Source organism: Strigops habroptila, chromosome 4, assembly GCF_004027225.2.
Source record: "Strigops habroptila isolate Jane chromosome 4, bStrHab1.2.pri, whole genome shotgun sequence".
Classification (NCBI taxonomy): domain Eukaryota; kingdom Metazoa; phylum Chordata; class Aves; order Psittaciformes; family Psittacidae; genus Strigops; species Strigops habroptila.
In genome coordinates this window covers 84,733,578-84,757,838 of record NC_046358.1, presented here as the reverse complement: position 1 = coordinate 84,757,838, position 24,261 = coordinate 84,733,578, and the positions used below count along the sequence as shown (strand labels likewise).

General features: G+C 46.8%; 1 protein-coding gene and 1 long non-coding RNA gene across 4 annotated transcripts; both read left to right on the top strand.

Annotated features, from left to right (window-relative positions):
* The first annotated feature begins 2,201 nt into the window (after positions 1 to 2,201).
* On the top strand, positions 2,202 to 4,436 carry LOC115607715. Its single transcript, XR_003991327.1, has 3 exons — positions 2,202 to 3,530; positions 3,855 to 3,960; positions 4,278 to 4,436. It is a non-coding gene; the product is annotated as an uncharacterized LOC115607715 (long non-coding RNA).
* A 580-nt stretch (positions 4,437 to 5,016) lies between these two features.
* Positions 5,017 to 23,779, top strand: LOC115607706 (mesothelin-like). 3 transcript variants are annotated; one of them, XM_030485302.1, is made up of 26 exons: positions 7,853 to 8,790; positions 8,892 to 8,927; positions 9,388 to 9,472; positions 10,442 to 10,603; positions 11,019 to 11,221; positions 11,623 to 11,714; positions 12,182 to 12,312; positions 12,896 to 13,017; positions 13,413 to 13,584; positions 13,863 to 14,078; positions 14,186 to 14,356; positions 15,356 to 15,502; positions 15,650 to 15,699; positions 16,530 to 16,650; positions 16,953 to 17,038; positions 17,634 to 17,763; positions 17,885 to 18,075; positions 18,907 to 18,997; positions 19,444 to 19,555; positions 19,780 to 19,964; positions 20,764 to 20,910; positions 21,111 to 21,244; positions 21,789 to 21,916; positions 22,493 to 22,587; positions 22,862 to 23,051; positions 23,224 to 23,779. In XM_030485302.1, the coding sequence occupies exons 3-26, from the start codon at positions 9,401 to 9,403 to the stop codon at positions 23,310 to 23,312; spliced, it is 3,237 nt and encodes a 1,078-aa protein (XP_030341162.1). In that variant the 5' UTR covers positions 7,853 to 8,790; positions 8,892 to 8,927; positions 9,388 to 9,400; the 3' UTR covers positions 23,313 to 23,779. The 3 variants fall into 3 exon arrangements, with proteins under 3 accessions (XP_030341161.1, XP_030341162.1, XP_030341160.1); XM_030485301.1 differs by adding an exon at positions 5,017 to 5,131 and having other exon boundaries at positions 7,888 to 9,472; XM_030485300.1 differs by having other exon boundaries at positions 7,853 to 9,472.
* Positions 23,780 to 24,261: the final 482 nt, after the last annotated feature.

Below are 24,261 nucleotides of genomic sequence, written 5' to 3'. Positions count from 1 at the left end.
TCTCACAGTGGGCATTTCTTGAGCAGCGTTTCCTTGTTTGTGTTTTTGGAGAGGGAGGGAAGGAAGAGGTTTCACACAGACTTCTTTCAGTTAGTGGGAGGCTTCCTCTGCATGCCAAGTCCTGGTAAACCTCAAATCTGTACAGGGAGGATAAAAGGAAGAGCTAAGTGCAAGTAATGACTGTAGCATAGCTCCATTCTTGTGGGCTTGGAGCCCTAGACCACAGGTTTTGCATCACTCCTCCTGTGAGCTCTAGACGTTACCCTGTGTAGGGTTTGGCTCAAGCCTGTCTGTTTCTTGCCCTACCAAAGAGAAAAGCTTTGCTCTGGGTTGAGGCTTGACCTCCATGTCTCTCTCTTTCCTTCTGGTTCTCTGTCCAGCCTGGTTTGGAGATCCTCCTAAAAGCTGCTGTTGTGTCTGTCACCTTCTGACCTGTGGTCCAAAGGGTATTTCAAGCAAGGGTTGAGCCCTGCAGCTGTGTCCTCTTGTGCTCCTCCAGGACTCTTTGGTGGAGTCCAGCTTGTCTGAACAGTCTGGTGTGATTTTGTTCTGTAACCTCTTCTGTGAGCACCTACTGATGGGAGATTCACTCTTAGGTGTGCTCACACAATGAAGGGATCCAGTGTGATGGACAGGGATACAGAGAATGAATTTAGTTTCCCTTTCAGAGCTGTGTGTCTCCAGATCTTCTTTCTATACCTGGGTGATGTTGTCCCAGCAGGGCCCTGGCAGATTCCTCCTTCAAGAGACAACTAATGAAGAAACAGAAGAATAACTTCGAGGTTTTAAAAGATACCTTCTTACCTTCAGCAGCCTCCTTTGCCTCTGTTCAGTTTATGGCACTTTGCTTGTCTTTGCTATGTGGTATGTGTTTGCTTTCAGCCTTCAGTATGACTACAGAATTTCCACAGCACCTGCAACATTTTAGCCTCTTTAACAGCCTCTTTTGGTTCCTATTCAGCAAAGTTTCTTGTGTTGTGCTTTGCTTTTCCTCTTCTTAAACCTTGCCTTCCATTTCTGGGTCATGCACTGTGTTTAAGGTTAATGAAGAGGAGCGTCTGACTGCAGTAAGCTCTGGTGGCCCTCACAAAGTTACACAGGAGCTCTGCTGTAGACTTACAGTAGGAAAAGCCTGGAATGGTGCTCCTCTGACCTCATGGGAGGCCTGGCTTTTCCAAGGAAACACAAAGCCACTTTTGTTCTGGATGGGGCCCAAGGGGAAGTGCAGTGACTGCGCTGAGCAGTGTGGCTGGTGCTGATGGCATCAGGAAGGGTTTATTCTCTGGTGCCACACCTGGCTTGACACGGCAGCAACACCTCAGGGACCAACTCTCCAATTTAGTGTTGCTGAAGAGCACTTGAGCCACACTTGATGCTCCACACGCACAGACAGGCTGGGTGAGGAGGCACTGACTCATTTACCCCGGCTACAACCCACAGCTCCCACTCCTGCCCCCCCTGCACATTCATTGCCTCCCCTCCTGCCCCAGCCTCTTGTGGAGGGTGTTAGAGATTGAGATGCAGAGCTATGGAGCTGGAACTCTCACTTAGGCTCACTCGAGCAGAGACAATGCCACAAATCAGCTCCAGCCTCATTCTGTGTAGTTATTAGAATCTTGCTTTGCTATGAAGCCTGCAAAGATACTTGAACACTGTAAGTGTGATAGTGGCTCACCTTGTGTTGAAATCATTGCCTGTCTTCCCATCTCTGAGCTCCTCTCTCTTCATCTCCTCAACTGTGTGCTCTTTGAATCAAAGACCTTCTTGTTCATACCACACCTTGGCTCTGTGCTCCTGGCTCGTAGCTCCTGAGGGATTAGTGCAGATGGCAGGTACTGGATGCCTCTGCTCAGCACCCTGTGGCCAGACCTAAGGGAGGTATCAGCTTGTTTAGAGGTGGAAGTTCCTCCTTGTCTTTGTGAACTCTGCTTTCTCTCCCCATCACAGGGCTGCTCTATGCATTCCTTAGGTGTGCATGACATCCTGGCTGACACGAGCAGAAGATCCCAACACTCTGCTTGCCCCCCCCTCCCCGTTTCCTCATCCATGGCTTAGGCTCAGTGTTGTTTTTCTGCTTTTCAGATCTTGCCTGTTCTTGCATTTCACCCCCTGATGCTCTGGCTGCAGGTGGCAGGGCCCTGCTGTGCCACATGGTCCTTGCTTGACTCCCATATGGATCTGCACTTTGTCCAGCAGCACATCCAGGGCTCCCCAGCAACACAGAGCTGTCTGACCCTCTGTCGTGGACAGCCTGGTGGCATTGTTGAATATCCAAAAGGTACAAGATGCTGAAAGCTTTGATATTTGAAACCTGATTGAAGGATCCCCATCCATCTCCAGGACACCTCATGTGGAAATCCTGGAGAAGAGGTTTCTTGCTTTGAACCAGGAGTCTGTGAATCTGGCTACTTACAAATGGTGCATTTCGAGTTTCTATTGATTTGGGTAGCTTGGGATGGGTGTTGATGAGAGCCACTTTCAATTGGGCATCATCTGAGTCAGACAAACTACATTATGAATCAGTGTTGCACTTGTTCCAAAGTAGCTGATAAGCACATTAAGTGTGGTAGGAAAGAAAGGAGTGTGGAGAGAGCTGAGGTTTGGGTACATGGTGATGTTGTGAGTCAACATGGGCTTTTCTTGGTGTTGCCACAAACACAGGAGCTAGAGGCGGGCATGATGGGGCAAGCCTAAACCAGGGGATAACTGGTTTATGAAAAAACTTGTGTTGAAAAACACCAATAAAGTGACCAAACAAAGATGCTTCAAAATTACCTTGAGGGGAACACAAATTCAGTCAGAACCAGGAGATCCCCCTGGCTGCTGTTGCACAGGTCTGGGAAGGTCATGGGGAGTGTCACCACGTGTGACTCAGCTGAAAGCACAGGACAAAGCCATTCCTCAGCATGCAGGAGCATAAAAACCCCTTAAAACCAAATGTGGTCTCTTTAGTAAGAACATTGCTTAGTTTTTAAAGTAGAGCAGCCTGCAGGAACTGGAAAGCCCAGAGAGCTGTGTCCTGGGATCTTTGCAGCAAGGGAATAAAGGGAAGGGCCGTTTCTGGTGAAAGGGAGACAGGGGTCTTTGGGATTACAATTCTGGAGCCACTGGATCGCACCATTCCTGCTCAGTGATCTCATTGCTATGCTGCTTGTGAGTGTAAACAGGCTGCTACAATGGGTGCTGATGCAAAAGCCCACAATGGCACCTGGGTGCAGATGCTGGGCTCCTTGGCGTGAGGCTCAGTGTGCCCTGAGCACCTCAGCAACGAAAGGTACACAAGGAATTCAGATAGGTGGCCATGCTGTGGGATTTGCCTGCACCAGCCCAGCCTTACCCTGCTGCAGGTTTGCTTTCAGCTCTCCTGGTCCCTCTGCCCTGAGTGGTGAGCTCTGTGTTTCAGGTAACTGACCTTGCTGAGCCTGGAGCAGAGCTCCCAGCTGGCCATGCGTGTGATCTGAAGATGTCCTGGCTGCCCACCAGAGGAGCTGCCACCTATTCCTTGTGGTTTCCCACTGGAGACAACTGGGGTAAGCAGAGATTTCAAGCTCCACTGAAGCAAAATGTCCTGATGACAAACATTTCCTCAGTAACTGAAGGAAGGTGGTCCTGGAGTAGCTCTGTCCTGGGGGCACAGCTTTATTTTTATTGCCTCCTGTAAATGCCAAAAGCATCCTGTGCAGGGCAGGGAGGGAATGCAGCTACTCAGTGCTCACTACAGGCTCAGTGTTTCCTGCTGTATCCTAGGAATGACAGGCATTAACAAATAACACATTTATTTGTACTGCTCAACATTTGTATTCTCAAGGACTTAAAGGTGTGCCCAGTGCTCCAAACCCATCCTGTAATTTCAGATGCAGCTTTGAGAAGCCGGAGGCACACCCTGCTTTGCTCAGTGAAAAGCAGCCCTCTGTCATCACAGCCCTGCACACTGAGTATCTCTTGAGTAGCGGCTTGAAGGTAAGTGCCACAGTTAAATGTTCCAGTGGGGTGGTGCAACTCACACCCTCCTCTGCCAAAGAGGAGCCTGGCTCCAGGGCACTGGTAGCAGAGAATCCAGCTTAACTCTGAGTTCCCTGCATGCAGCTCTGTGCTTTCCCAGGCATAGGGGACCCTCAGTAGTTTTGTGTGTGCTTTGGGTCTAGTTTCAGACAGGTTGTGTGAAGGGCGTTGGTGTAAGTGTGCGCAGGAGACACTCACCTTTTAACTTTCCTGCTCTTTAGTTTGGTTTTGCAATTAAGTATTCTTCATGTTTGATTTTGCTTGGCTGGAATAAGGTGATTCCTTGCATCTGGGGGAGCTCTGAAGACCGCTGCAGAAATGCTGCCTTCACTCCCAGGGCTGGGAGTTCTCCTTTTGCTTGGTGAGTATTACAGCGACGGGTGTTCCAGGAGGATTTTCCATACGAGCAGCTGTAGTTGAGAGGATATTTGAAAGGGAAAATTGTGCTGAAAGACCATTGAACATTATTTGGTGGTTGCTCTAAATCCACAGCCCTTAGTTATGCTTGTTCATTGTATCTTTGAACCAAAATATATTAGTTCTTGTAGTAAACAGGGTGGAAAGGCAAAATGGGAGTTCATTCTCCTCCTGTCATTGCAGAGCTGTCTGCTCACTGCTCCTGTTGTTGGAGTATCCAGATGTCTCTGGGAAAGCACTTAAGAAATAATCTTAGCTGAATCTCAGTACCTCTATATTCCCTGCATTCCCTCTGTCTGCTTTTTTGGGAATGAGGAATTCCAGAGCAGGATCTCTGTTTCTTTGAGCAAGTGTCAGTGCTTTATGCTTCCTCATCAGACCTGAGATCATGTTTTCAATGAATATGGAGGATAAAACATGGAACTTGTAATGTTGAGAAACAGCTCCATAAAGGGACCAGCATTTTCTCTGCATAGGCTTCGTTACCAGTGCTAAAGGAAGGAAAACTATTACACAGTTAACTTCTTTATTTCTTTAAATGGTTGTTGCTGTTCAAACTGACCAGTGTGTTCTGGGCACCCTGATGAAAATGGGATTTTTCCCATTTTCTATTTACATTCTGGACCAGGAGGGATGTCTCTGTCCAGCAGAAGTATACACATTGCTTGTAAAACTTAATGACTCTTCATGCAATTGCTTTTAGGTCTAGTAGGTCAGTGATTTTGGTGTGTTCTCATGTTGGGCATTGTCTTAGCATGCAGCCATGGAAAATCATTCTGTTTCTTTGGGCTGTGCTTGCCCCCATCCATCAACCCATCTTCTTCTGTAGATAACTGGAGGTGGAGGAAAGGCAGAATATGAGCAATGTGGTGAGCTTGTAGAGAACTTGCATCCAGTAGTTTGCATGTTCTGTCCTCTTGGGGATGGAGCAAAGGGAGAAGGAAAACACAGGTTTCTGAGGGTCCCTAAAGAGGTTTCTGAAAGGGAAGGGCTGGAGATCTAAGTGTAGTGGTGCCACACGATCAGTGTGAATGGTTTTGTAAAGAAGCAGTGGGGAGACCAGGCAGTGCTTGTGGGACAGAAGTGTCCTCATGGAGGAGGAGGGACTGTGGAGAGCAGCTGAACTGTGAGCAGCACAGTGTATGTATGTAAAGAAGATGGTCTTTTCTGTTTAAGGAGAGCTTCACCACAGCCTGCTGTGGCTGTGTGCTAATGAAGCACAGGAGTGAGAGCAGTGCTGGGAAGGGTCTTACTCCCAGAGTGATGCACGTGCGTCTTAGGTGGTTCCTGACGTGAGCTGAGTCTGTTCCTTTGCTGTGATGTTGTGAGATGAAGGATTTATTGTCATACAATGAGGATTTTGGTGATAGTAGGTCGGGGTCCTCTCTGATCCCGCAGGGTGAGAAGCCACCCTTCCTCTTGCCCCTTCTCCCCATGTGGGTGTTTCTGAGTGCTGCTCTTTGAGTCAATGGGACGATTCACATGCTTGAACACATGCGTAAGAGCTTTCCATGAGTGGGAGCCGGAGGCTTGGCTCTGTGTTCCCATGGTCCAGTCCTGAGGTGAGCAGGAAGTGATTACCCAGGTGGGAACAGCCCAGCTTTGTCTGCAGGCAGGGAAGCATGGCCTTGGGGCCAGCCTCTGGCACTGAGCTCCTGGTTATCATTTTGGTAACTCTTCTGGGGCTTTTCTTAGCTGTGACGTTGATGCGTTAGGGCTAAAGCACTGCGTCTGCCCAGCTGTGAGTGTGTTTCCTTTGCCTGTTACTTAGTGACAGTTGTTTGTTAATTAAATGATTAAAAAGGTGTAGCAGTTAGTAATCAGAACCCTGTTATACTAATTGGGGACTCATCCATCCCTCCAAGCTATCTTATAATCCCCTTCCTAATGCAGGTCACTGGGCTCATAAAGACATCCCCACTTAGGAAAGCCATTGCTTTCCTCCTCCTCCTCTTCCCCATTGCAGTTCCATAATAAGGGTCTCCTATCCTGTTGATTTCTGTGCCCAAATACCACTGTGCATTTGCCTGACACTGCCCTGGGCCACCTTAGCTCAGTCCTGTAGCCATATGGTGTGGAGGAACCACAGGAGGTTGCTTCTGGGTTTTGGTTTTGGGGCTCAGCTCCTCCACATTCCCCCCATGGTTCACTTCTGACCATCTGTAGATAACACCAATCCCAACTGTGCTTCCCTCAGGGGAGTTTAAGGGCTGAAGTCACTGATGCTGGAAGAGCCATGGAGCAATTGTGCTGAACCTGAGCTCTGTCACACCTCAGTGTACCCAGCCAGCCCTGGGCACGCTGGTCCATGGAGGTGAGACATGGGTGAGGGTGATCTCTGTGGCCACTTCAGCCTCCTGGCAGCTGTAGTGCCTGATCCAAAGGCACTGATGTTGTGGTCTTCTCCCTACTGAGAGGTAACTGCTGAACTTCCAGAGCTGTGTTACTCCTTGAGCACAGGAACAAGGCTGGCAGTTACTCGGGGCTTGCTGTGCTCTGTCACACACTGAGATGGGTCTGAGGATGGAGGTAAAGGGGAGGGAGGAGGATGGCACAGACTGGACACACCGTGTGGCTGGTGGTGGGTGAAAGCAGTGAGGGGTGGCTGCTGCAGATGGCTCTGCAGGGCCTCACCGTGGGCTGGGATCAGGCACAGCTGCCCCAGGAGATGGGTGGAGGTGACAGTGGTGACAACAGAGCCCTGAGCGTGCCGTTAGAGACACCCACTGACAAAACCAACAGTGCAGTGATCAGTGCTGGTGCCACTCAGTGTAACCTCTGAAGCCTCCAACCATTGCCTTCTCCCTCTCATTTCATGTAGCATTGGTGGCATTCACTTGTTCTGCCCTGTCAGAAACTAGGGGGAAGTCCTCACCTTCCCTTTTTTCCTGTACACAGAAGATGCTGGTCTTGACAGGCTCCTAATCTGGAGTAAATAACACTAATGCCAGGGAGATTTGAGTCTGTTTGTTGTTACTAGTTCCCCAAGCTTGCATTTCACCACCTTTCCAGCTTCACAGGAATAGGTAAGTTACCATCAGGAACAATGTAAAAGTTGGGAAACAAGGAACAGATGAGGGGAGGGCTTGTACAGACCTGCTGAGAGCCAGCAGTGACAGCTTGGCTTCCTCCAGTAAACCCTGTCAGACTGTGGGGCAGGACTGGCCTGAGGCTGTGACATGGTGTTACCTGTGTCCTGTGCACTTTGCAGTGTGGGCTGACTTTAATCCAGTTGAGGACTTAGCAGGAAAAAGGTATGAAAAACAACACAGGCTTGGCTACAGCTGACATGTTGATGGGGACACAAGAAACAGGTAGAAGCTGTTGAGCTATAAGTGCAGGCATGGTAAACCAGGCCATGGTGCACAAGGGATACCAGGTGAGGAAGTTCTGGAGAGAAGGACCAGACCAACACTCCCTGGAGTGTTGTTTCTGCCCCTTTTCCTGCCTTTTCCTCTCTGGGGACAGAGATGCATGCAATCCCTCATGTCATCTAAGACACTGTCCTCTGCCAGACTGACCCAGCAGTACCTGTGTCTGCTCACCCAGTCAGCTGTCACAAGCGAAAAAGAGACCAGCAGAAAGGTCTGACAGAAAGGATTCTGTGAAATCCAGTGTCAAGAATGAGGAATAACATAATATGGTGGGATGAGGGTCTGTGAAGCCACACAGGGGCTGGATTGTGGGAATGAGCTTTGTCCTGGATTTGCTGCTAAAATCATGGCACATTCTCTTCCAGGTTGGCAGGTCACTGCTGCCCCTTCTGCTGGGACATATCTGGTAAGGCAAATGTGTGTGTTTAAAATACATGTCATCTGTGTCTTTACTTGCAAATCATGGGTGGGTTGGTGGTCAGTGTGGGCTGCTTCCTGAGAGCAGTGCATTGATGGGAATCAGTTGCTACAAGCCAGATCTGGAGTATGAAGGTGGATAGTAACTGCCCTTCCCCTTTGTCTCCCATGCAGTGAGTGGAGTGGGAATGGCTTTTCCAGGTCTTTGCAAGGCTTCAGTGCAAGCACATCACCAGGGAGGCCAATGAAGGTGACACACATTGACCTCTCTCAGATCATGGGGAGAACAGTCCCTGCCATTTGCCTTCATGCCTGAGTGATGGGAGGGCTGCCATAACCCTGAACTTCCCTGTTGTTGGAAGTGCAGAGCCAGGACTGGTAGGAATTTAGCAGATGGCAAGATGGGAGCTCTGGATCTGGGCACTTGTGTGTTTTCAGGCCAGACCTGAGTACAAGTGGTTGCAGCTGACATGCTTGTTTGCATGCACTGATCCCAAATAACACTGTGCTACCATTGACTGCATGATAATTCCATCTCTTGTCTCTTTCTCCTGGCACAGTGCTCCAGCTCCTCTGTCAACGGTGAGTTTCTTTGGTCTTCTTCCATAAGGAAGATTCAGACATAGTTCTGTACATATTCCTATCACAATGCCTTTATCTTTGTCTCTCTCTCTTTTTTGGGGAATCAGAATCTGCTGTGTGTGCCTCAGTGAAAAGGTATGTGAACCATCAGCAAATCCCCTGGGCAGCATTTCCCTTGGGAGTGATACTGGGTGTTGGGGATGTCACTTTGGGTAGCAGGGAGCCTCTAAAACCAGGTGTAGCATCTTTGTCCCTGCAAAGTCCCAGGGTTGCCCATGGGCAGGGAGGGCTCTGGTTGTGCTCATTGAAACAGCGAAGGGAAATTGCCTTCCTGGGGCTCTGGCTCTATGCAGGACACAGAAGGGCAGGGCAAGTCCCTGGTATGTCAGCCAGCCTGGCACAGGGGGATTTACTGCTCCCAGAACCTTGGCATTGGTGCTGAGCTTAGCCTGGATATTGCTGGGGGCACAGGACTCAAACCAAGTCCATTTCAAGCCTACATTGAACTTGATTTCTACCTAAGGGTCAGCAACTTGAGGAGTATCCTCTCTCTGCTCCCGAATGGTGCCAACAAATCTGCTTTTTTCCCCACCAGGGTCAGCCAAGAAATGCTTCTTGAGGTAGCCCATGGCCAAGCCTCCCCCTGCAGCCTCACTTTTGGTCAATATGCCTGTGCACAGGTAATGGCAATCCCCTTCTTTTCATGGGTTAGTGTGTTTAGTTCTCCTTTGCAATTCATTTCTATCTGAAAAGCAGTCCTGCTGTTGGGTGTGGAGTGGCCAAAGCCTTGTCAAGGCTTTTCTTGAGGGAAGGGATGGGGTCAAACACACAGGGACCATCCAGAGCACTGAGCTGTGGCAGTGCCACCTTCCCAGGCAACACGTGCTCCACATCATGAGGTTCAGGAGTGGCCACGCACCACAGAGACCATTCTGGGGCTGGGTGTGGAAGTGGGGGATGCTTTTCCAAACCTCTCAAGTGAGAAGGTGAACAAAGGAGATTCCAGAACAAATTGGCTCTTAGAAACTGGCATCATAGCATTGAAACAAACCTCTGCGTGAGAGTAACCCTGGTCCATTGGGGTAAACCACAATAAAAAGTGGTTGCAGTGTGGAAAATGTCATCTGGAATACTTCAGGTTTACTCCCTTGCCTGCTTTTGTCGTTATCTCTGAGTTGCTGCCAGTAATTGCAATTGAATTAACAATTTGTATTTTCCTGTAAATGTTTCTAACAAAACCATGTCATTTCTTCAAATATTTGTTGGTGAGATTTTCTTGTTTCCTTTTTCACTTGGAAGTGTTTCTGGAATGAGAAAGTTCCCTGTGGAAGTTTCCACTTGGATCAGATGGCTTTTTGTTTGTTTGGTGGGGAACCATTGTGAATAAAGCTTTCTAAAGCCACCCTTTGCTTGGGGGAGACAGATGAGGTAACTGAAGGCTCCAGCATTTGGGACTGGATAAGTTTAGACTTGTTTCAAGCCAGTGTATATTGGACTTTATTCTGACTCTTCTGCCAACAGGTTACATCACCTTCATGCTGAATGCTCACGTGGGGTGAAGCAGACCTGAAGGAGGTTGCATACTGTAGCATCTCTAAATATGACACACCTTTTATTGTCTCTGTGTGCATTTCCCTTTTCCCTTTCAGAGTGCTTGGCTCCAGGACTTTCCAGATGATTTCCTCATATCCTTATATACTTGCCTTGCTCCTAAACCTGCCAGTGCTATGGATCCAGAATACTCAGTTCTGTTCTTTTCCAAATATGATGCCAAGAAGCTCATAGCTGCTCTGACCATGTTCAGCCAACGGGTGGGTATCACATATCCAGTATTTGTTCACCTGTAACATTAATGGCATTAACTAACATTACCTTATATTTTTACCTTAACATCATCTTATTTTGAAGAGGGGACCATTTCAATCAGCAGATCTCCACCAACACCTTTGCAGAATTCTTTGCTGTTAAAAGCAGCTGGGGAGATAGAAGTAACAACCATGAGTTCACATAGGATAGCTGTTGCTAATTGCAGTGGCCACACAGGCCTGGGGTTCCAGTGGGAATTACAGGCTGGCTGTACTTGAACTGTGTGGAAAAGTCACTACCCACAGAGGGGATTCTTGCTCAGGGTGATTCTGTCCATAATGCTCAGATTCCCATGGGTTTCTGTTAATGTTTGCTTAGCAGTCCATATTCACTGGAATTCATGTGTTCTCTTGCCTTCAGTTTTCTCATGTGCCTCTTTCTCTGGAGTGGAACATGATCTTCATTAATGGCCTGTGGGAGAAGATGCTGGAAGTGCCTGACATTGACAGCCCCCCTGTTTTGGCTCAGTGGGTCCATGAGGGGCTTCAGCCATTCCTGGTCGAGCCCAAGGTCTTTGCTTGCCTCCATGCCAAAAACCTGTTGTGTGAGACGTTTCAAATGATGTAAGTGCTGAACACAACCATTGTTTAAGTCCATGTTGCTGAGACAGGAAAGGGGCCCTTACTGCAGCCTCCCAACACAAGGGGCTAAACCCTGTAAGCACTGAACTGATGGAGGCCCAAGTGGGGCGTCTGAGAAGCTCTCTCCAAAGCTTTGTAACACACCCAGTGACCCTATAACTAGTCCTCTGTCAGTCAATGTGTGTGCAATGACCCTGGAAACACAGTGCTAAATGATTGTGGGGGCTGTTGGGAAGGGTAGTCACACTGGTAGCTTTGAAAAGGGATGTGGTTGAGAACATCAGTCTCCAAGTAACAGCCACTTCTGTGAGCTTCCAACCCTGCCAGGGGTGGATTTGGCTTCAGCTGTGTTTGAGATCTGTGCCTTTCTTATCCATCTTTAGAGTTGCTGCCCTGAATGGCATATATTCTGACCTTCCAGTGGAAGAACAGAGGAATCTTTATGCTGGGATCAAATACTACCTCATCCAGGATGGTAAATGACTTGATTTTCTATAAGAAACAACAGAATGCCTTAAATATATTGTTTCTTCAATGGAAATAGGCTGGAATATGACAGTGATAAGTGGTTATCAGGAATTCTTTCCCTGAAGACTTTATTAATCCAGGATTTTCATGTGCTGACTTGCAACCGTGCAAATGGCATTTACTGCTTTGTTGTGAAAGGACAGTGCAAGGTTTGGTTCTGGGAGCTGAAGACTGGTGATGAAATGTTTGGAGGGCTGTGAAAGACTGAGGCGTCTGTCTTGTCTTGTGTGCATTTGTAATCTGAATGCACAAACACATGGATTTGAGCTTAATGTGTGATCAGAGGCGCTTGGGCAGCTCCCTGCTGACTGATTTCTGTCATAAGACTGAAGCCTGTTCCACATTTGGAAGTCTCCAGTCTCCCCTGAGTTCCTGATACAGTGCAAGTCTAATATTATGCTGTCTGTTTTGTAGACTCAAACCAGAAATGCTACAGTGCAGCCATTCCAGGTCTGAATTCCACTGCTTGGTTTGGAAATTATCTTGGATCCTTTTTGGAGCATGCTACTGTTGGAGACCTGCAGCTTTTTGCTGATGAAGCAACAGTAAGTGCAGGCTTATCACGGTGATGAAGAACCTGAAGTGTGCAGAGTGCCTGGGGGGTTGTCTTTCTGCCCTGACCAAAATTCATGGAGATGCTGCCAGCAGGAACATTTCTCTTGTTTATTTATGGTGAACAGTCACTTCAGGTCTTATTTTCCCCCCCCATCATGATTTCTTGTCGTGAGTTACTTGCACACAAGTTGGTTTCACATAAGTAGTTGAGCAGAAAACAAACTAGAGTCAATCAGAGGAGCAAGCTCAAGAGTGGACCGATGTCTGGGACTGGTTTAGTGAATGACTGTACCAGGCCTGCATGTGTGAGTGGTGCTGCAGGGGGCAGGACCATGTCTTCTAGCAGCAATTCCAGTCAGAGAGGTTTACGTGTCCTCACAGTGCAAGGATAAAGAAAACAAGGTCCCAGTGTATTACTTGAAACCAAAAAATTACTCTCCTCACAACTTTAAAGCTGGTGAAAAACCTCTTATTGCTTGAAGTGAGCTTTGTTCAAACCGTCCCAAAATGATTGTCAGGATTCCAGTATCCATCTAAATTAATTTTGTTTGTTTCCTTTGCCAATCCCCTCAGCTTCAAAAGTTTACCGGGGATCCAGTCAATATACAGATGATCAGCAACCTCACCTTGCTCCGGGAGACAGCTCTCTACTATACCTCACTACTGACCTCCGGACCTGGTTTTCCCTTGTCAAGGTACAGGACCTGACCTGATGTTACAGCTGACTCAGTTTAGCATGGTACCATGGCTTAGCAAAACCTCCCTGAGTGGTGATTCTGATGCCTGCTTCCATGAAACCTCTAAAGCCTTTTTCTGTTCCTCAAATAATTGCATTGCACTTGATCCTGGGGAGGGCTAGACCACAAGTTCCACATCTTGGGCAATGACTGTCAATGACAAGCAGTGCATCTTGTGTGGTTTCGCTGCTGTGCATGACACAGCAGTGCTCTCTGTAAGCAGGAACATCAGGGCTAAAATGAATGAGGGGAGATGTGCACTGGAAAAGAGCTTCCTTTTGGAAAAAGGAAAGATCTGACAGAGCCACTCGCTATCATACTGGCAACCTCTCCTCCTTGTCTCCCACTTTCAGCCTCCCAGACAGACTTGTTTGCTACCTGACCCCCTCTGCAGTGAGCAACCTGAGCAGAGATGATGCTTTGAGCTTGGCCCAGAGGATCACTAAGAACTGCCCATTGAACCTGACACACAGAGGAATAACTAGAGAGAGAGCTCCCTCCTCCCTGACAACAGAGGAACTGCAGGTAATGTCCTGTCCAGCCCTGCAGCTCAGTTCTTTGTTCGCCTACACAAAACATGTGAGGTTGAGGATTCAGGTACTTGCTGTTTTTATTGTGGCATCTGGCTGGTGTCTCCTCATCTGAAGATTCCCAGGGGGAAGGCAGTCCATCAACAGGCTTCATCACACAAGTCTGAGGCAGAAAGTAGTGCCTTAGGACTACTATCCAGAAGCTGTAGCATCGAACAGGCTCACCTCATTGCTTCTCTGACTTTCTTCTCTGTCTATGTGGGACCTTTTCAGGTTGCATCCTCTTTGGTGAGAAAATTTGAGCACTTCTCTCCTGAAATCCTGCGTGGATTGGGCCAGGCTGCAGTTGGACTGTCCATATCCAGCATTGAAAACAGCATCAGTGCTGAAGACCTTGAAGCATCTGTTCCTGCCCTGGCTAAAGTTCGTGGCTGGAACTCTGAGCAGGCCAGCACCATTATCAACAAGCTGCTTCGCTCTGGCTATCAGGTACACAGGATGAGGTCCACAAATGCTCCTCACACCTGGTAGAGGCAGCTGCCAGCAAATGAGGTTTGGTGCTTCAGGTGCTCATACCTGCATGTGTTCCCTTTCAGATCCCAGATGGACAAAGCCTGGCAAAGCTGGGGAGCTTGGTGGCTGGCCTCAACAGCAGCACGCTTCGAAGTCTGTCTTCAGAAGTGATCTTGGAAGCCATTAAGTTGCCTGAGTTTGTTGAGCAGATGCTGCCCCTTCCCTCTGCTCTGAAAATGGCATTTGTGGAAAAGGTGAAGTCACTTTTCTCTTCAGGCATCATAAATGAACAAAGCTCCAGTGACTCACAACTAGGAACACCAGTTACCTGGGGCCAGGCACTGACACACACCCAGACAGCATTCCCTTGGGGTGTTTGTCATTGCTAAACACAGCGTGCAGCAGGACAAGCTTCTCAAGTCCCTGTCACTTTGCCTGTATCACATGTCTTTGACTGCGAGCCAGTGGGTCCTGCCCAGCCTCTTGGGTACAAGGGCAAAAGGGACAGTTGCTTTATGGGGTAATCCCATAAACTGCTCCCCACTGCCTTGAAAAGATGCTCAGAGAAAAGATACTGCCATGGTTTGGAGTAAGAACCTGTGAGAAGTGAAGGTGGTTTAGAAAGTCCCTTTTAGGGTAGACTGATCCTTCAGCAATGCACTATTTCATCCCCCATGTGATTCTGTAGGATATAGACACCCCTTTGCTTTTCATCTTGCCATGACTTTAGCCTTCAAGCTGCATGTGTAGCATGCAAGTTTGTGGTTACTCATCCTCCCTCTGGTAGGAAAGACTCTGAACTCTGTTTGGCACCAGAGGCCCTGCTTATGGCATGTTCTGGGGCAATGATGCAGGTGTGAAGCATTAGGGAAATAACATCTCATTCACCAGAGGATTGTGCCTTCCCAAGTTGAGACATAGTTTGTGTTGGCAGAGAAGACAGGTATGTCCCTCCTTTCTGGCCTGTTAAACATTTTTAGGGCATAAAGCCAGGAGGTGGGAAACTGATAAGAGAGAGAATTGTTCCCATTCATCAGGACTCCAGGTATTGCTCCAAGAAGCTCTCCTGGTCTGACGAATGTGTCAAACAGGAAATATTTCATAGTGTTGGGTCTCAGAAACGGCCAGATAATCAGCAGGGGAATTTGCCTGGCTGCTTTCCAGTTTGTCACTTCTTTGCCAGCAACTATTTACTTTAGCCACTTTAGTGTTTGAATGATATGTCTTGGTTTTGTTTCGTTTTCTTTGTCAAGATTTCCTCCAGTGTCCACCACCCTGCTGACCTGGTGAAACATATCCCTGACGCTCTGGCCACTTACATTCCAAAATCATTGCTTGTTTATGGGGATGAGAAGCCCAATATTCAAGATCTCAACAGTAAAACATGGACCAGGGAACAGGTAATATGCTGGAGGCTTGTGTCCTTCCTACCCCTCAGCGTCAGGCTCAGGCTCTGCAGAGCTGTGAGTCTCCAAATCTGTCTGAGAGTACAGGTGAATGTTGCAGAAGAACATGGTAAACCATTGACACTCTGCTTTGCTTCCCAGGCTGCCATGTTTTTCAGTGATGTGATAAAGACAGAGCCTGACTTCAGCAGGTACTGTTTTAATTCCTCCTTTTCCCCTGTTTTTGTTTGCTTTGATTGCAATTTCCATGTTTCCTTTGGTACATTTGGTACTGTCGTACTCAATCTCTAACAACAGATGGGAAATATCATGCAAACCCAAACACAGGCACATAGCATCAAGATTTACCAGGGTGTCAGCTGCAAAATGTACCCATAAGCCACACTTGCTTTCTAAAACGATGCTGCTGGCTCACGCTGCATCTGGAACCTGGCTTCTGACTGCCTTGGGGAAGGCATTTCTGACTGGAGAATGTGTCAGTCTTCCACAATGCTGTTCCAGAGATTAAATTCAGTGGGGCTGGTTTATGTCCTTTGTCAGCTCTCACATCTGAGATGGAAAATGATGAAAACCAGGATATGTATCTGCAAAAACAATGGAGTCAACACCACTGTCCTGCTGATTTCATGAAGCTTTTCCATATAGAAAGCAATGAAAGTTTTAAGGACTTCTCCCTGAGCATTCCCAGACTGCACACTGTTCAGTCATGAGGATCCACACAGCTCCACTTCACTTTCAATGTGTGGCCTGGACTGAAAACACAGGGAGGAGCCTGACCTTGTAATTCAGGATACAGTGGTACTGCCTGGGGTGGAGAGTTTGTCACTGCATTTCTACTTCCACTCTGAGTCTCTAGATGATGTGTATTTGACCAGTGATGGCTTCTTGATCTCTCACACAGGTCAAGACTAACAACTTTGAGGGGCTGGAGTTTGAAGAGCATTAAGCTTTGGGAATGGGGGAGGTTTGTGGTTGCTATATTTGTCCTTACCCTTCTGATCTGCCTTCTTTAAATGGTCAGGCTTTCCCAGTCAGTCCTCCAAGGCTTCACGTGTGCAGCTGCCAATGAGGTGGAAGAAGAAAGATTTCAGGAGCTGGCCAAAGTCATGAAGAAGAAGAATGTCAAGTTAGGAGAAGACCAGGTCAGTTCCTATATTTCAGAATGCCACGTTTGATGTTGTTATGCCAGATAGCAATGCGGATTGTTCAGCAAGAACAAAAACACTTTGAGCTTAAGGGACCGGAACAAATGTAACTGGTCCTGGAGCTCCATCCCACACTTCTCAATTTCCCTGAAGAGAGGAGAAGTCAAACCCCATTTGGTTCCTCAGGAACCAAACCCTCTGATTTCTGTCTTTGGAGCAGAGTAAAACCTTTATGTTTGCTTTATTTCTTCTTATGTTTTCATGTTCTTCCTTTGACATGAACTGTGGTGTCCTTCCAGCTGAATTGCTTAGTGAAGATGGTGACGCTGCATGGGATTCCCAAGGATTTAGATAGCTATCCCGAAGACCTCTTGCTGTTTTTAAGGTAACCGTGCAATGGTTTTCATGTTGTTGTCTTGGTACTTAGTGGGGGAAAAAGAGGTATTACTTTATAGCCCAGCTAGTAATGACTACTTCATGTCTGATATGTATTTCAAACTTGTTCAGGCCTCCTTACATGGAGAAAGAATTAGGTTGCAGGAAGCTTTCAAACTGGTTTTAAGGTCCTTTCAGACTCAGCCATCCCATCATATTAATATGAACAGTATGAAGCTCTTGTTAAGAGCTGTCTGTTTGGATATGGAACCAGTTTGCAGTTTTAGTTCTTTCTGGCCTCTGTGAATGTGCCCTTCCCTTACAACATCAAACAAAACAGTAGAATGGATTTCTCTGTTCCAGTAGCCCTGTGGTTCTATATCCAAATCTTGAACAATTTTAAGCTGAGTTTCACAATAGATTCCTTGAGGTGAAAATGAATTTTTACAATATGTGGATTGGGAACTTTGGGAAGAACAATTCATAGAGTTTAGTCTGCAGATGTGCAAGATGTTACATTGGACACAGTCTGTGTTGAACAGCCTTGAACCTGAACAGCTCTTTGGTACCATTCACTACAATTCATGGTGTATTTGTCTTTCTAGTCCCTCAGACTATGCAGCAACAGGAAGCTGCAGGCAGTACTTTGCTAATATTGGGAAAGCAAACCTGGATCTTCTGCAGAGAGAGTCATCCCAGCGGAAACAGCTGCTCCTGGAAGCTTTAGCATGTTTGGTACGTGGTCAAGGGACAAGCCTGGGGAGAACTGGGGGTTCTCAGCTGGCAGCAGGAACAAAAATTGCTCTTCTCAGTGGCAGCCAGTTCTGTTTAATGCCTCTGTCTTGTGTTATTTCAGAGAATTCCTGGCACACGAGTAACTGAGGAAGATGCAGAGGCTCTGGGACGTCTGGTCTGTGACCTGGGTGGAGAATACATTACAAGTTCTGGTGGGAATCTGCTGAAGCAATTAAGCCAGTGTGACTCTTTCCTGCCTGACCAAGAAGAGGCCATTAGGAGCATCATCAGCAGTGGTAACACTACATTTGGGTATGCGTTTTTCTTTTGGCATCAGCAAAACAATTCCCTTAAAACCATTGTCCTGGTAAGACCTGGGTGAACTCCAGCCAAGCAGCTTGGTCAGAAACTGGAATAATTCCTTGCTTTTGACTTTCACATTGGGCCTTTTACATTGGTTTATTTAAACTTCTTTCAGCTGAAAGGTTTGGCTGGAATTCCACTGAGAAATACATTGTCACTTCTGTGTCTTACCTGCTGTAGTTATAAAAGCCTTTCCTTTGGTCTGTTTTTCATCCTTGCCTGTGGAAGGGGGTTGGAACTAGGTGATCTTAAGGTCCTTTCCAACCCAAACCATTGTATGATTAACCAAACTTCTCCAAGGCCGTCCTGATGAACACAGGTGGCTCTGGCTGTTTGTCAGCCATTGGCTTTCAGAAAGAAGCATTCTGTTTCTACCTATTGGACTGTGATAGATGTTTCGTAAATCCCAGACTGTATCTGACAGAGACATGCTCCAGGGAGGCAAAACATCTTCCCTTTCTGTGTCAAATGCCCTGACATCTTGGCACAGAATTGGGCAATAGTAAGCAATAGATATTCTTTAGGTTTCATGCTTAAGAAAACATGTATTTGGTAAATGCCATTTTCTCATCCAGCTGCCCCTTGTTCATGTTACTGTCAATTGCTCCTGCTCTGCAAATTGTGTGTAACAGAAAGCGAGAAGTCTTGGGATTTAAATCTTGTCTTTTCTTAAGTTCAAATGCTACAAGGACATAATCCTGGCAGTCTTTAAGGTGTTTTTTTCCCCTTTCTTCTTTGCCTCTTCATTGAAAGCTAATCCCTGCTAACTTTTGTATGCAGACCTCCTGCAGCATGGTCAGCTTTCACCTTGGATGAGCTCAGTGGGTTGATTCCTGTATTTGATCACAGCATCCTGCAGCAGATCCCCAAGGTGGGTTATTCATAGAGGGGCTTGCAGTATGGAAGAAATACACTGGGGGTTGTTCAGCCTGTATGTTTTCAGTAGTGTCTTCATTTAAAAGTGTGGTGCCAAAAGGGGATGGATAGTCCGTAGGAAGTGAGGATTGGTCAAGCTGGCAGCCTGGAACAGCAAATCTAGATCACAGTCATCCTCTTCCTGTAGCTGCTGGAAGAGGGTGGAAAGCAGTAGTAAGTATATACAATGCTTTGTGAGGGGGTAAAATCATTTATGGGCTGTGGGATATGGGTTTAAGCATTTAGAAAGTTGCCTTTGGCCTCCCAAGGAATGATCTTTAGCAGCAGGTCTGCTGCCCATAATACTTTATCAACGTTTATTGTCTGTGTGAGTAGCAACCTGTTATGCTGGTGGAACACCCAGGATTGCAGTATCCCCCTGATGAAACATCTTCCTTGCAGAATGCTTTAACTGTTTGGCTGAAAAACTTTGCACGTGATTCACCTCTGTCAAGGGAAGAGCTGGCTGCTGTTGTTGAAGAGCTCCTGCCTACCAGGCATAAGCGTGCTGATGGTATGAGAACTCTCTCTACTCCATTCCCTTGGTATCAGGGTTGACCCTAGTGCTTGTGGATGTCCCTATGTGTGGCTGACTTGAACTATGAAACACTGGGTTGCAGGTCACCCAGGAGGAGGGTGGTGCTAGGATTGCATACCTGTCCCTCTCCACAAGGGAGCATTCAAAGCTTCGAAGCACAAGGATTTAACACTGAGCACATCTGATGATTGCTTCAACAGGTTGCCCATCTGGCAAGCAGATAACAGAGAGTGTTCTTGAAAATGACTTGATGCCTGTTATCTACTCACCTGTGGAGTTACGTGCCTGCCTGAAGAACGTCTCTCTGGAGAATCATCTCTCTCAGTTACTGACCTATGCCTTCACTGTTCAGCATTTGGCTGTGCTGAAGGAGCATCTGGATGAGGTAATGCCAGGCTGAAGAAGGTCCATTTACCGGCTGATGAGATTGCTCAGGGGCTTGTCCACTTGAGCTTAAGTATCTCCAAGGACTGAGACTCCATCACGTGTCTGGGCTCCTCTTCCAATGTTTGTCCACCTTTACTGCAAAAATATGTATTTCTTAATACGTGATCAGGATTTTCATTGCCTGTTGGTCCTTATCCTTTCACTGTGCACCTCTGAGTGTGGCTCCATCCTCCCTATAATCTCCCACTAGATAGCTGAATACAGGCATAAAATCCTTGCCTAATCTCTTCTTCAGACTAAAACTCCCACCTCCCTCAGTCCCATCACCTCATTTTGTATGTTGTATTCTCTGCCCCCCATCCAGCATTGCCCTCTGCTAGACTTGCTGCTCTTTCCTACAATTTGTCAAAGTCTTTCTTGTGCCAGGGAGCCCAAAACTGGTTGTAGTATCCAAATGGGCTCTCATAAGTGCCAGCCAAGTGGAGGAGAATAGTAATTTCCTTGACCTGCTGGTGGTGCTGATGGTGGGAGAGCCCAGTATTTGGTTAGACCACTGCCCACTCAGGTCTGTGTTGAGTCAATTCACAGTGCTTGAGGTTTTGGGCCTTCTCCCAGGACCTGCTTGCTTGAGCTATGAAGCAGAAAAAGGACAGATGTGCTCATGCAATCTCACTGGCTTTGGTTTCTTATTCCTTGCAGACCTTTAGGGCTTTTCCATGTTAATTTTGCAGAGCATAAATTCATAAACACAGGCATGATAACGAGTGTTCATAGCAATAACAACAGTCTCTCCACAGACGTATCCTGATGGGTATCCTGAAAGTCTGCTCTTCAAACTGGGCTCTCTCGTTTCTTTCATCACCCCTGAGGATGTTTCCAAATGGAATATAGCTTCAGCTGACACTCTGGCTGCCTTGCTCAGAAATGAGCCCCCTGATGATCAGGTAGGAAGTTGGGTTTGCTTTACTGCCTATGTTTGCTTCCTTGTTTGGGAGCTGGTGCTTTAGTGGGCTCAAAGAGGATTGCCCCTCATCCTTGAGGTCCAAACTAATAGACTGGAAATTATTTGGTTTTATTATTGTAATTATTGCATTTAGTTTTTCTTTTGGGGATGAAACCAAGTTAAAATCGAATGTGTTTTTAGGCTTCTGCAATAATCAAACGATACCTTGACCTGGGAAACCCCTTGAATGTCACCGCTCTGAACGCAATTGGTACCAGATACATGTGCCTGCTAAGTGAGACTGAGCTGAATATGATAGACTCCAACAACTTGAAGTAAGTGAAATACTGTGATGCTCTTGGCTTCTTGCAAAAGAATTTTCCCCTCAGCAAGTGCATTTTCCTTTTCACTCGGTGAAAGGAAATCTAGGAAGCAACTTGGTACCTGCTCTGTGCCTGCTGTTCTCCATCCTGTCAGGAAGGGCTCTGAGTTGTGATCAAGCTCTCTTTATTGCAGCTCAGCTGACAACATATATGGTCTGCATGCATGCTTTTATCTAGAGGCAGAAGAGTTAATGAAATTGAATTTGAAGTCCTTTGAAAGACTGTAAATGAAATTAGTTAACTACGTCTTTGCAAGCACACAAACTTATGCACCATCAGAATCATCATAACTTAGAAGACACATCATTTTAAGCAGGAGGCTAAGACATTATGTTTTTTCTCTTAGCTTCTGTCCATCTCTCTTCTATCTACTGGGAAGAGGAGGTCACCTTTCCTATGTAGAGAATCCCAGAGAGATACTCAGAATAGTTAAAAATTATTCAGGTTGAAGATAAAACAAACCTTTCTCACCCTAAATCTGCATTTCTTCTTGCAGACTGGCATCTCTGAATCTCTCAGCCTGTTCAGAGCGTACGAAAGAGATCTTGTATGCTAAAGCAAAAAGTGCTTTCTCAGACCAGCGACGTTCACCTGCTTACTATGAGCTTATTGAACCTTATCTGGGTATGTGAAAGAACAGTGTGTTATGGGGAAAGAGAGAGGTCTTAGCCAGAAGCTGAATGAGTATCTAATGGGGGAATTCTCAAAGCCAAGTTGTTAAAAGTTTCAGTCCTTTCCAGCACGTAGATGGCATAAAATACTCCTGAAAGATTCTCTACCTGACTTAGTTGCCCAAATCAATTGTGAGACTATCCCAGGGAAAATCAAACTTATGACTTCTGGGATGGGTAAGATCTGATACGTCCATGAGAAATCAAGCTGCTAATGCCCTTCTCCATGTCACAAACCATAGAGTCTTCCCTGTTAATCCAAGAATTTATTCACAGCCTGAACGAACTCTCCTTATCCCTCTGCCTAGCATCTGGCATTGTCACAGATGGGTTTACTGGCCAACACACTAATACTTCCCAGAAAAATGAAGCAGCATCCATATATTTTGCAGTTGGAACTCACTCTGCTAGCAGCCCCAGCCTGATAAATTTTGGAGACATGGTTATAGCTCATGTTATACAGATACACAGCACTGCACGTGTGATGCTGTCCTCCATGCTCTGATCTGCTTTCTCTTTCTGGTCCCAGGGGGTGCTCCTGCTGCAGATCTCAAAGCTCTAAGCAAGGACAACGTGAACATGAACATTAGTACTTTTATGAAGTTAAGAAGAGACTCTTTGATGGTGAGCTGAACCTTGAAATTGTTTGGCTCCTTGCATTTGTATTGTGCCAAATAGCTGATTTTTGTTGTGTTTGTCCATTGGGGTAAATCAGGAGTCACTCCATCAAATTCATTCCCCTGCCTAAGGGAAGATTGTCCCAGTTGAAACCACTCACCAGAAATTGGTATTTGTTGTTCTTCATGTTTCTAATAGAACCCTCATCTGTCTCTTGGTCAGAGCTATTATTTCTATTCCTGCTTTATATCTCTAATTCTTGCTTTTTGATTTCTTCTAGAGCCTGACACCTTTGGAGGTTGAGGGCTTGCTGGGGATGCATCTCGGTGACCTGAGTAAATGGCAGAAGACCTCTCCCATCCGGGAGTGGGTCCAAAAGCAGAAACAATCCGAACTGGATAAACTGCATGTTGGGCTCACTGGGGGAACACAAGAAGGCTACATCAACATCGTCACACCCAAATTTCAGAGTAGGTATTATGTTAGAGCCTCTGAGTGTTGTGCTATTAAGGGTGGCTATTTACTATAGTTAGAAAGCCAAAGATCTTCCCTGGATGTGGCTGGATGAAGAGATGTGTTTTGCTATGGGGGAATGGTTCAGTTGCTGATTTCTTTGCACTAATGCTCCTCTTTTTCCTCTAGCACCATCCTCAGCCTCTCTGGGTACTGTGGCCATGACATTCCTGCCTGCTCTGCTTTTGAGTTTCCTGTTGATGTGGGTCTTCTCTTGAAAGTCTTCCCTCAAAAGAAAGCAAGATGAGGAGGACCAGCCTATGACCTGCTCTGAGGCCTGTTGGGACAGCCATGCCTGGGGGGTGAGGGGGTGCTCAGTGCTAGCAGGCAACAATTACGAGGCCAGGGTTCACTTTTTAGGTACTTTTGTCTTTCAAATCACTTGGAAAAACAGTATTGTGTCTGAAGGGAACATTTCAGACTCTTCAGAGCAGGATCTTTGCCTTTTGTACAGACCAAGCCCAGGTAAGCCTCAAGCATAATACCACAGCACAAATGATGTCAGTATCTTACTGCACAACCCTGATGGGTTTAAGGGTGAGCAAATTGGCTGCTCTGAGAAATGTAACTGTTAACATGCAACAAGCCTCATCTCTTGCCACTGCCAAGACCTCTGAGTGGGAGTGAAGTTTTCCAGCTGATCGTAAATAAATAATGGAAGTAAGTCAAAAATGCCAGAAGCAAACTGATGAGTTGCTGTTGTCTTCATTCAGACTGCCACTGCCTCCACCTTTGTGTCTGCAGCTGCTGGTTCAAAAGGCCAGAAAGCCCAGACGTGCCTGTTACTTTTCTTTGGTGTTGACCACTCAACCCTCAAGAGCTGAGGCTGTTCTCAGCTTCCTCATGGGGAGGGGATAAGAACTTTGTGTAACATGTTTCAGTGCTTTTTTTTGCCCCCACTCACTGGAATTTCTGTCCAGAAAAGTGTCAGTGCTGCCTGTATCCAGCCCCTGAAATCCCACTTTTCTTCCAGGAGGAAAACCTGTAAAGGCTCAGTGCCTGTGCTTTACAGAAGAACAGGAGAATCTGGTTTGTCCCTCACTGCAGGCTTCTGAGGGGCAAGAGATGCTTCCCACTGCCTGCATCCCAGAGAGCCTGATGTAGGAAACACTCTGTGTTTGTAACAGCATTGATCCCCTGATGGAAACCTGGAGTTGTTTCTCTGTG

Excerpts from the sequence above, each read along its gene's own strand:
- LOC115607706 (XM_030485301.1), top strand. The coding sequence starts at position 9,140 with ATGCAGGACACAGAAGGGCAGGGCAAGTCCCTGGTATGTCAGCCAGCC. Across the intron at positions 9,473-10,441 it reads GTCAATATGCCTGTGCACAG|AGTGCTTGGCTCCAGGACTT; the intron begins GTAATGGCAATC and ends TTTCCCTTTCAG. Across the intron at positions 20,911-21,110 it reads ATGAGCCCCCTGATGATCAG|GCTTCTGCAATAATCAAACG; the intron begins GTAGGAAGTTGG and ends ATGTGTTTTTAG.